The sequence below is a fragment of the Aptenodytes patagonicus genome, chromosome 1, assembly GCF_965638725.1.
Source record: "Aptenodytes patagonicus chromosome 1, bAptPat1.pri.cur, whole genome shotgun sequence".
Taxonomy (NCBI): Eukaryota; Metazoa; Chordata; class Aves; order Sphenisciformes; family Spheniscidae; genus Aptenodytes; species Aptenodytes patagonicus.
In genome coordinates, this window is record NC_134949.1 from 85,094,505 (window position 1) to 85,106,486 (window position 11,982).

At 42.2% G+C, this 11,982-nt stretch overlaps 1 protein-coding gene across 1 annotated transcript in view; it reads left to right on the plus strand.

Moving 5' to 3' along the window:
* Positions 1 to 4,862, plus strand: part of YBX3 (Y-box binding protein 3) — a 28,907-nt gene extending 24,045 nt beyond the window's left edge. Inside the window, exons 7-9 of the mRNA XM_076345515.1 lie at positions 2,984 to 3,155; positions 3,808 to 3,908; positions 4,342 to 4,862. Of these exons, the coding sequence (XP_076201630.1) occupies positions 2,984 to 3,155; positions 3,808 to 3,873 (238 nt within the window). The 3' untranslated portion in view covers positions 3,874 to 3,908; positions 4,342 to 4,862. The remainder of the gene's footprint in view (positions 1 to 2,983; positions 3,156 to 3,807; positions 3,909 to 4,341) is intronic.
* The last annotated feature ends 7,120 nt before the right edge of the window (positions 4,863 to 11,982 follow it).

Consider the following 11,982-nt stretch of genomic DNA (forward strand, 5'->3'; position numbering starts at 1 on the left):
CCCACAACATCCTTCTCTCTAAATTGGAGAGATAAGGATTTGATGGGTGGACTGTCCAGTGGTTGAGGAATTGGTTGGACAGTTGCATCCAGAGGGTAGTGGTCAACGGCTCAATGTCCAGATGGAAATCAGTGACAAGTCATGTTCCACAGGGGCCCATATTGGGACCAGTATTGTTTAATATCTTCATCAATGACATAGACAATGGGATCGAGTGCACCCTCAGCAAGTTTGCAGGTGACACCAAGCTGAGTGGTGTGGTCGACATGCCAGAGGGATGGGATGCCATCCAGAGGGACCTGGACAAGCTCAAAAAGTGGGCCTCACAAGGTTCAACAAGACCAAGTACAAGGTCCTGCACCTGGGTCGGAGCAACCCCCGGTATCAATACAGGCTGGGGGATGAAGGGATTGAGAGCAGCCCTGCCAAGAAGGACTTGGGGGTACTGGTGGATGAAGAGCTGGACATGAGCCAGCAATGTGCGCTCACAGCCCAGAAGGCCAATCGTATCCTGGGCTGCATCAAAAGAAGCGTGGCCAGCAGGTCCAGGGAGGTGATTCTGCCCCTCTACTCTGCTCTGGTGAGACCCCACCGGGAGTACTGTGTCCAGCTCTGGAGCCCTCAGCATAAGAAAGACATGGACCTGTTGGAGCGGGTCCAGAGGAGGACAAAGAAAATGATGAGGGGGATGGAACACCTCTCCTATGAAGAAAGGCTGAGAGAGTTGGGGTTGTTCAGCCTGGAGAGGAGAAGGCTTCAGGGAGACCTTACTGCAGCCTATCAGTACTTAAAGGGGCTTATAAGAAAGATGGGAACAAACTTCTTAGCGGGGGCCTGTTGTGATAGGACAAGGGGGAATGGCTTTAAACTAAAAGAGGGTAGATTTAGACTAGATATGAGGAAGGAATTTTTTACGCTGAGGGTGGTGAAGCACTGGGACAGGTTGCCCAGAGAGGTGGTGGATGCCCCATCCCTGGAAACATTCAAGGTCAGGTTGGACGGGGCTCTGAGCAACCTGATCTAGTTGAAGTCCCTGCTTACTGCAGGGGGGGTTGGACTAGGTGACCTTTAGAGGTCCCTTCCAACCCAAACTATTCTATGATTCTGCTCTCAGGGAGCTGATTTGTATTAGTCTGCCATTTACTCACTTGCTCTTCTTCATCTTGTCCTTGTCTTTCTATCAACTAGCTTAAGAGGTCAAGTTCCAACATTGAATTTAGAGAGATGAACTATGAAATGGATGTAATCCCTGTTTTTTCATATGCGTGTTTTTTCAAAAACAAACAGGAAGAGGTAGATAATAGTGCAAGAGCAACAAGAAGCTGAATTTCACAGGAATAACTAGATAGTCCTTAACTGTAATAACTACCTGTTCCATGCAAAATGGATCTATCCTTCTGGATGCTGGGTCTAACCATAAGCCTTCCACCTCTACTGAGCTTTTCTATCTGTGAATGTTTGTGTTAGTTGGCTCTCTTATCTAGGATTGTGGGAAATGGGGTAATACTGATGCTGCTGCTTGTAGGGATCTAAGCAGAATAAATTTTATTCCTGAAAGTCTTCATTAGCATTGGGCAGTCTGGAATAGCACCACACCAAGTACAATGAGGCACCTGAGCTTTTGCATGTCATGTGGGTGAATCACAAGCTGGATAATTTGCCCATGGCTAATGGAATTTATGCATTTCTGAAGCATTTTTCCCTGAAGAGGTATGATAGCTTACTGTATCCAACATGAGTGCAGAATGTTTCTGAGTTACCAGGTAGGTATTGCTTGCATTTATATGCACTAAATCCAGTGACACTAGTGCTTTTATGTTAGATTCCTTTGGAAAAGCTAAATTGTTTTTTGGGATTGGATAGTTGTGGATTAGCTAAGCCAGCTAATGGGAGCTAGATAGTAGGCAGTGACTTTGTCATCATTCAGCTGTGTTTTGGCAGCTTATAAACATACTTTGTTTATAATGGAAATGGGATGAAATGCTCTTGCATACTTAAGGAGCATGGACTTGATAGCTTATATCATAGAATATCTCGAGTTGGAAGGGACCCATAAGGATCGAGTCCAACTCCCTGCTCCTCACAGGGCTACCTAAAACTAAATCATATTAGTGATTAAGAGCGTTGTCCAGACGGTCCTTGAACTCTGACAGGCTTGGTGCCATAACTGCTTCCCTGGGGAGACTGCTGCAGTGACTGACCACCCTCTCAGTGAAGAACCTTTTCCTAATGTCCAGTCTGAACTTCCCCTGATGCAGCTTCATTCCATTTCCTTGTGTTATATCGCTGGTCATCAGAGAGAGGAGATCAGCACCTCCTTCTCTGCTGCCCCCCTTGAGGAAGTTGTAGACCATAGCATGTATCCACACATTTGAGATGTGACCGTACACTGTAGTTCCAAACCAAAAGCCTCTCTGTCTTCTCTTGACATGGGGAGATCTCTGGGTTTGGTTATTCATTAACACGTTAGGCAAGTTGGACCTCAATAACTCTGAGATGCATGCTACACTTTCTTATATGGTCAAGAGGGGCAACATAAGGCAAAGAGAGAAGATCCAGGAATGGTTTACAGGTGGAATTGCAGTTCCCAGGGATTGCACCATTAATTATGACTAGGGCTGGACTGGTATATAGCTAGTCCAAGGCTAACTTGGCAGACTCAGCCTGTATGGCCACTACTACCTTGTTTTTCCTCCTAGCCAGCAATTCAAATGGGCTAAGTATCCTTTTATTGTAGGACAGACAGCAGAATATGCTGATGTAGCTTCAGCAGTGAAGAGACACCCAGGTTACTTGTCTAACCCAATGAAACAGGTCTTTCCCTTCCAACTATATACCAGCCAAACTCCAAAGGGATGGTTTGCTAGCATTCAATATTGTTACAGATGGTACTTGGTTGGAGAGGCTTTTGCTGGGCTAAAATTACGGTAGTTTAACCTTCTTGGGCTTCTCTCATACTTAACACATTTCTCCCCCTCTTCAGAGGACCCCCACGTCCACGCCCTGCCCCAGTGGCTGGAGAGGCTGAAAACAAAGAGAACCATCATGAGGCCAATGCTATGAGTCAGCAGCCACTTCGCCGTGGGTATAGGCGCCCATACAACTACCGGCGTCGACCTCGTCCACCCAATGCTCCAGCTCAGGATGGGAAAGAGGTAAGCATGCTCCTGGCAAAATGTGGCAGAGACAGTTTTGATGGGGTGAGTGCTCAAGACCTTCTGTCCTGTGGGAGTTTTAAGAAGTGTATTGTTGGTGTGCTGGAGGAATCTGATGGCCAAGTTCAAAGTGCTGATGGTTGAAAGTAGCTGGTTTCATTGCCTGTTCCTTGTGAGTGTCTTTGAGAACGAGCAGCTTATCTTAAATGGAACCAGCAGTGGGATAGGGATTGCTTCTGGATAGTTCTTAATTAGGGTCAGACTGTAACAAATATTTTTGAAGTGGAGAGAAACAGTTGCGTTTTCCAGCTTTCTCAAACCTTCAGTCTGTATGTAGTGTAAGAGATGGATATGAAAGCTCTAGATCTATTTCCTGAACTGCTTGAACCAGACGACTTCAGGGAACTGTTTGCAAACACAGATTTTACCTTAATGAGGAAAGACTGTCTCATTCTGTATCTACTTGAGGTGGTCCCCTGACAGAATCTGCTGTGTAATACTTAAACTTTAGTGTATTTCCTATAGTCAATATTTTCTGAGGATTTGTCTTCCTTGATTATTTTAAAACCTGGGTTATGCTGGCCTTACCACTGAACAGAGGAACGCTCTGGAGGTCAGTCTTTGCCTATAATAAAGGTTTATTGTGTCTCAGACAAAGGTGACTGAAACACCTGCTGAAAATCCTGCTCCAGTGACCGAGCAGAGTGGTGCTGAGTAATGTCCGGCTCCCCAGGCACCTTTACCATCCCTCAGGTAAGGAATATAGATAGTTCTTGTTCTCCAGTTGAAGCGGCATTGTGTATACTTCTAGAACTTGGACTCTGGCCACATCCCCTTATGTATGGCTAGATACTTGTGATAACTTCTGAGAGTGCTGTATAGGCAAACCAAGGAACGGTCTGCTGCTTTCTCTTCTTTCTCTCCTCTGCCTCTGTGTCTATATTTGTCACAAAGTAAATTTTGCTTTATCAATCTGATTTTGCAGGAAGATCTGTGTGGTCTATATAGCAATAGCATCTGCTGATGTTAGTAATGTTTTGCTTTAGGAAGATACTGTACTCTCAGCTTACAGATAGGATAAGCCAGTCATGCTTATCCTGTCTATTATTATAATAATTGTCTCCACCTGACATCCCACCTCTTCAACTTAAAGTGCATTTCTTTTAAAATTTGGCTCTTCCAACAGGTGTCCTAAAATACAACTCAAAAGTAACACCAAAGAAACACTTAAGCAATAAATTGTCAACAGTGATGACGAAAGCAAAGATTTGAAACATCGGAACTTAAAAGAAAAAAAATTACCAGCAGCTGAGATCCAGGGAACGCCTGCAAGATAGATGCATGAAGAGAGGAAAAGAGAGCGAGATTCAAAAAGAGCAACCTCCCCAGTTTCAACAGCAACTGTGGGGAATTTTTTTTAGAATTTCACTGTTTCGCTAGTATTGAATTTTTCAATTTTTCTTTTGGTATCAAACTGAAAAGGGAAAAAACCCAACCAAAGAACTGAAATTGAAATCAAATGCTTTTTTTATTGGATGCTGGTGCTAAACCTCCCAGGTGTGATGAGTTTTTTTTTTCTGTGCCAGTCCTGTTCACTGCAGGACACGGGGAGGAGAAACTTCCGCTTTCCTTGGTAAGATCTATTTGAAACTGTGCAGCATGGGTGACGTTCCTCACAAATAAAAGTGATTTCAACTACCAAAAAAATTTGTTTTAGTGTTTGTTTATTTTTACCTTTAAAATAATTAATTATTTTAATCTTGCTGCTTCAGCATTTATATGTGAAAATGAGAGCTGCCTCTATAATATGTATTGATGTATCTTGTCTAAAACCATGCTGGATCATACATGTGCAAGGACATGGCTAGGTTAGGTAACAGCTCTGCAAAGAAATTATGCAACAGAGCTACAACCTAGACTGTCCTCTCTGCTTTTCTGGCTCAAATGGCGTTAATGGTTGGGTTTTTCTGTTACCATCTTGTGGCAGGAGTTTGGGGGGTTTGGAGTGGGTTACTGGGATATTATTTTCCCCATCTGTTTGCTAGGTTTTTGTGTTCTGTAAACAGTAGAATCCAAGCTTTGAGACTCCTCTGCTCAAAAACACAAAGCGGGCTTAGTAACTGCTACTTTATTACAAGCTTCTGTTCCAAATAATGGCAGTACATTTTACTAGCCTCTCCACTTTTCCTTACTTGAAACCAGTAAAATCTCTGTACCAGTGCTGTCTTGTGTTAATGAGCAGAGTACTTAACTGTCTTACTAATCTGTGTGTTTTTCTAATGTTCCTCCCTAAAACTTGGATGTCTTGCAAGTGTTATCAGTCTTCTTCCAGCTGTTGAGTATGGGTGTGTTTCTTTAGCTATCTTGTTGTGTCCTTCATTCTCTAGTCCGATATTTCTCACATTCCCGTCTTGCAGTTGCTGTTATCTAAACCTTAGATAGTATGTTTGTTTCCTTAGAACACATCTTTCTGTTCTTAGCTGTGCAATCTTTACCCAGTCTTTGCTGAGTAACACTTCATGTAAACCCCCTTGGTCGGGAGCAGCACTGTAACTGTACACATGTAGGACTAAATGAGAGTAGAGAGATTCTTGGCAGGTACTTTCTGTCCTTGTCTCCTCTAGTTTCTCTGTTCCTGCACGCTATTAGTAGTTAAAAATTATACAAGGTTCTCTGGAAACACACTTTCTTATGTTACGCCTCAGGAAATGAGAAGTAGGGGGAGCCTAGGGGATAATTGTGCCCCAAAGCACTTCGCTTCCAGCTTCTGGGAAGGTGAGGAATGGCCCTTGCACCCTGTTGCCTTTGCCTTGTGGGTGTAGGGGAAGGTTTAGTGATGCATGAGTTGCACTGCCCACAGCTGATTGCATTGGGGATTTCCTGCTTGCCTTTGCAATGAATTAGGAACTTTTAATGAGGTGTGAAGTGAAAGCTACAGGCTTTGGTTCAGGAAGGAGAATGCTTCTGACTCCCTCGAGTACACACACTGCTGCATTCACTGCAAGCTCATGTAAGCATAACCTGCTGTTGCAGCACTGGATCACTTACCCAGCAGTTCTGAAAGTACATTGATAGAAGGACTGCTATGAGACTGAGTTTCTGCACCAAATGTGGTAAGCTGTAGACTGGGAAAGATGTCAAGATTGGACACAGTGGTATTCTAATGTCTTTCCTTGGAAGATTAAGAATATGGCTGTTTTGACACAGAACAAAATTTAGTAAGGTGAAGAAAACTTAAGTAATGCACCTCTTAAAAATTCTTAAGCAGGATAATCCTTAGTAGGCTTCAGTTTTGTTCAGAACTAAATCTGTTTCAGGTAGATTGGGGCAAGGTTGGCAGTTTCATAATATAAACAGATGTAAGATGTTAATAAATATTGAAAGATAACTGCTGAATTTTTCATAACAACTTCTTGAACTGCCTTCAGTTGTTCAAAAGCCAAGTGTTTTTTCTTAAAGTGAGATTTGACAGGCCAAATAAAATTTTTCTTAATCTCTACAAAAATGTAGGTCAGATTTGAATGAGTTTAACAAAAGCACCTAACTAGTTATCTTTATTGTATGAAAAGAGAAATTGAGGGGGAGATGAAAGTAGTGTCCTAGCATCTAGTTTTTACTGTTATTTCAGTCCTACCTTTGTGATAAGAAGAGTCTTTGCATAAAACAAACTCATGACTGAGAACGCCCTTAATCCCTGAATTCCTGCTTACAAAAATACAGGCTCAACTCTAGCAAGTCTAAAGCACTTATGAAAATTATGTTTTAGATGTCTCAGGCTGGGCATAAATTGTTCCCTTACTAGGCCACTTGTTAGCTGAACTCTGGCTGAAGAAATATAAAACTGGTGCTCAATACTGAGGGTCACTTCTGTTAGCAACTGTGGTGCTTGTGTACCTGTAAATAATACTATGGGTTATTTGCCTCAAGCAGAACTTTAGATGAGTGCTTAGTTTTAGTTTAGTGTTGTGTTTGTTTGGGGGGTTTTTTAAAGACTTTCAGCTACACGGATTTTTGAATTTGTAGAGTAACTAACATGCTTTTATACCTACTTGGAGCCATTGTTTTTGCATTATGTTCATTCTCTCATTCCAGCGTTCTTCCCTTTCATGGGCACTTATAATGGCTTACACTTGGAGTGGATTACACTTTTATGGTGTAATTGTTTTATGGTGTTTTCATAATACTCTGCTTGCCTGACTGTAACTAGGCTTTTTGCTTGTGAAGGCTGCCGTCTACTGTTACTTAGCCACAAAAAAACCTCCTGTGGCTTGTGATCTTTTCAGGAGGATAAAGAAGGGAAGAAGAAAGTTCTGTATGCCTTTATCTGTGCACTGTTTCATTTAAACAAACAGTCTCGCAATGGCAAGATATTCACAGATTTGGAGAAGCATGTATCCTGTAAACTTCTGCATTGAGCAATATTGTATCTATGTGCAGCCCTTCCCACCCGTTTCCATGGGAGGGCTGTACACAGGTGCAACAAATGCCTTGGAAGTGAAACACTTTCTGCTGTGGTTGGAAAAACTTTGGAAATGAAGTCTGTGCTACATGGAACTTGATTTCACAGCCCTTAGGGCAAGGTGTGTGCATAGTTATTTCATGCCAGGGGCACATGCTTGAGACTCCCCCATAGACTACTACATGAGCTTGCATGTGATCTGGATAGCAAGAGTTGTAACGATGCTAATAGCTCTAGAACAGTGGTTTTCACACTCTTCAATTTGAAGATCCATGGAAGTTTCCAATGAGGATGGAAAACTATGCAAGTCTGACACTCAGTTATTTGTTGTGGCTTTTTAGAAAGTCTATTTGTAGATCCAGAGTTCAAAGCCATGGCCATAGACATTATCCTTTCTGCATTACTGTCCTTTGGCTTTTTGGAGAACCAGCTAGCCTTCAGCATCACTCTTATTCTATAGAAAGTATCTGCTCTGAGGTGTTCAGACATACTTGGGGGGGGAAACAGCTGCACGAGCCAAGCGGCAGTGGGACCCTTGGTCAAGCATCAGGGAGATGAGAAAGTTTTGGAGGCCGTGTCAAACAAGTGGCAGCTTGAACTCTTCATTTTGCACTGTTGACGATAGCAGAGCAATGCAGCTGTGATTTGATTTTGAGTCTTAGAGCTAGACAATGATGCACTGAGCAGAAAATTGATCCTGATGACTTAGTAGCACCAGCCGATGAGACGAATAATTACTTCTAATATCTTAAGGTTTTAAAATGTGATAGGAAAGACTTACAGAATGTTGTCACTGAGTTCAGAGCTTCATCATATTTACTGACTATTGTCAAAATGCATCATTCTTGAATGCTTGGCTATCAATCTGGAGTTTTGACTTGTCAATTGTGACTTTTGTAAGACCACATAGGTCCTTAGAATTAGTCAGGAATTCTAAGGATGATTGGACATAAAGTATATGTCTGTAGTACAGAAAGAGATCTGTTCTCAAAAAATTCAGAGTGTGGGTTAAATGTGTGAAGATCCACACAGTCTTAGCTCAGAGAAGCGGCTTGTATTAGTGTCAGCCTAGAACTCAACTTTAGCAGCACCTCAAGTTAAAGTCAAACTCCTGCTGTTTTAACGTATTAGGTAACATCAGTTAGGTGGTAAGAGTCAAAACCTGCTTTGTACAGTGTACCTGTAATAGTCTTGTTTTGTTTCCTGAGGCTTAGAAGGTCTGTGTCCTGTGGTTACTGTTCATTGTGTTGGTCTAGCCAATTATTTTCACTTACATTACACAATACTTATGTTTTTGTCCGTGACTTGGACAGTGCTGTTAACAGTTTTTAATGGCCTCTAAATCTTGCCCTTCTTCCTTTAAAACATTCTGCATAATGTAGTGCTGGTATGTATAATAAGCTGCATGTAAAACACCAGCAATTTCACAACCTTGGGATGGTATCCCAAACATGGCACGAGAGTTTAAACAGTCACTAAATTAACCTGCTCTAACTAGTATCTCCACATGCCTTTATTTAGTCTGGCTTTCTATAAATGGGAAGATGCCATGTGTCCTCTTTATTCACTATTTGACTTTCTGAGGAGCCACAGAGACTTTTCTAGTTACCAGCGGAACTCAATCCATGTGTAAAATTACATGTCACCTCAAAACCTTGTAATCTTACTGCCTGTGTGCGTATTCCAATGATCCGAACCTAGAGCACCTACGGAAAACCAGGCAAGCAGACAATAGTTTATCAGAAACAGAAACATGAGAAAATATTATATGTTTTTTTTTGTGGGGGGGGGGGGGGAAGGAAATGCATTTTACAGTGGTGCAGAAGCAGGGAGGAGGCAGCGCTATAAAAAAGAAATTGGTGTTAATAGAATATACACAGAAAAGGCACTGCCACTTTCATGCAGATAGTGCCTAGGTGATACAGTCCTTGCCCTGGAGGAAATGACTGACTCGGAAGGAATGATGTTCACCCCCTTTGTTCTCAATAAGCTCTCTTCTGCTAAGAATGCCAGCAAAAAGAACATTATTTTAATACTAGTACATGTAAATAGGGCTGTTACAGATTCAACAATCTCTCCATACACATTTCAGGAAAAATTGCTGCAAGGATCTGGTCTGAAATTTTGAAACAATTTATGCCAACAAGTAAAACAGGTAGCATGGATTCTCTTCTTGAGCCTTTCTGAGATAACCTGAATTGGGGCTATAATAATCAACAGCTGGAAAGCACTAAATGAAATAAATATTCTAAACAGAGCTCTAGGTCATGTTCTGACAAGGATCGAGATGCCGAAGTGGACATGTGAAAGGTTCACAGTCCCTTCTCAGTTGTTTACACTGGGGAGAAGGGCACAGTTTCAACCATCAAAATTTCCTGGGAGGCTGCATATTGGCCTTTTAGTTAAGTCTCATCTGTTTCTTGGTAAGAAGCTGTTAATGGAAACTCTAAAACAATCTTGAGAATCCAGGCAGCTCTGATGAGTGCAGTAACACCTGAGCTGCTAGACAAAAAGAGGCTGCGGGACACCTTGCACACCTCTCTTTTATAGGAAAGAGAGCCCTTTACATTCAGAAGAGGAATGTTCTTTGAGCTACACCTTTGCAGGCTGTTTGGGCCAGACAATGCACGGCTCGGTTTGATGGCTCTTGGATAGTTCGCTCTTAGGCATCCAACTCTCGCCTTCTGGACAGGTTAAGTACATAACTAAGATCAGTAAGTTTTGTTGTGACAAGAATAGTAAAAGCGTTAACAGTGTTAAACACCAGAGCATCTACTATGCTTAATAGGTTTTTAAGGGTCAAGTCCATAACCAATTTGCTAAGCTTCACACACTTCTTGATTAAAGCTGACACTCAACAGTGGAAATAAGATTTGGCCTATCTACTCATGCAAAATGAACCAGGGTGAATACAGATTCCAGTACCTGCCCAGGTATCTGCATAACAAGAAAAAAAAAACCCACCAACACTTCAGCTGATTTGTGATATGCTTATTAAGTGTTACTTAATAGAGGCTAAGGAATGAATAACTAAGGAAACAGAATTCCTTACTGCTGTATTCGGGCATACAGATTGGCAGTGCATTGGTGCCAACTTCTCTTGTTCCTGTAGCTGTTTTGCAGAAGTATGCTTTGCCTTAAATACAGCACAGGAAGCACCTGTGAATAACTGCTGTACAGGCTCAGCTCACAAAAGTGGAGTTCACCGAGTGAACACAAAGCTAAACTGCTACTGACGCTTTTCATTACAGAAATCTTTGGTGATGGGTGATTAAGGGATGTCGACCCAGCAATCGGATTACTGTTACAGTTTTAAGTTATGTGAGCGCTAGATGGGGCTGTTGCTCCACACCCTTTTTACTGAAAATTTATGAGATGCACTCCTGTGGCAGGAAATCAAGGCGTTTCAATCTGGGCTACCTGGTTTCTGCCGCAAGCCTAAAGCATCTAGCTGGGCTGAAATGTGGTAGATGGTGAGATGCATGAAACAAAACTCACAATCCCCACAAGCAGATTCTCGATGTAAAAAATAAAAGAAGAAATCCAACCTAAAGTAAACACAAATCATTTTAGTAGCAAAGGAAAAGTATAATCATCTTGCTGTATGGTTTTTCAAGGCATATGCACTGTTCCTACACTGGTGCATATCCCTAACTCTCCTCCGGTTATCATCACACAGCTGGGAAGAAAATCCTGGCGAGAGGAAGGCAGATCCAGCCTACTCAGCCAGCCACATTCCCCAGGCAGAGTACATGCTGTGCTCCCAGCCGCAACCCTCGGTTCTCTTTCCAACTTCTGTCCCTACCGCTCATCACCATTAGGTGTTCATGGTCACACGCGTGAGAACTTTCAGGAGCAAGAAAAAGGGTGGCAGAGATGACAAATGTTCACAGGTATCCCCAACACCCCTCCTGCAAACTCATTCTGTTCCTTCACAGCGGGGTGACCTGGTACCTCAGTGTGAGCACCTGTCCTTGAGACTAAATTGGTGCCCGATGGTTAATAGCCTATCATTTGTCTGCTTTTTGGTGAGGAGAAAATTAAGGTGCTCTTAATGCCGTCCGTTGATGGTGCTGTAATGCCTTCTGCCTCAGCGGTTATACAGGAAAAAAAAAATCCATTTTCCAAAATTCGGAAAGGAAAAGTTGTAAAATGTTACCAGATACCTCCTCTCCTTACAGCTACACTCCCTGATCATGGCCCTTCGCTCTGGAGAAACACAGTATTCTGACAGACTCACTTATTGTAGCCTTCCAATCACAGGAAATAGGATTCAACTTTACATAAAAGATACAACTTCACTGAATGTCACATTTAATTAATTAAAAGACATATTTTTTTAGAAGTGTTGGTTTTGAGCCATATTCT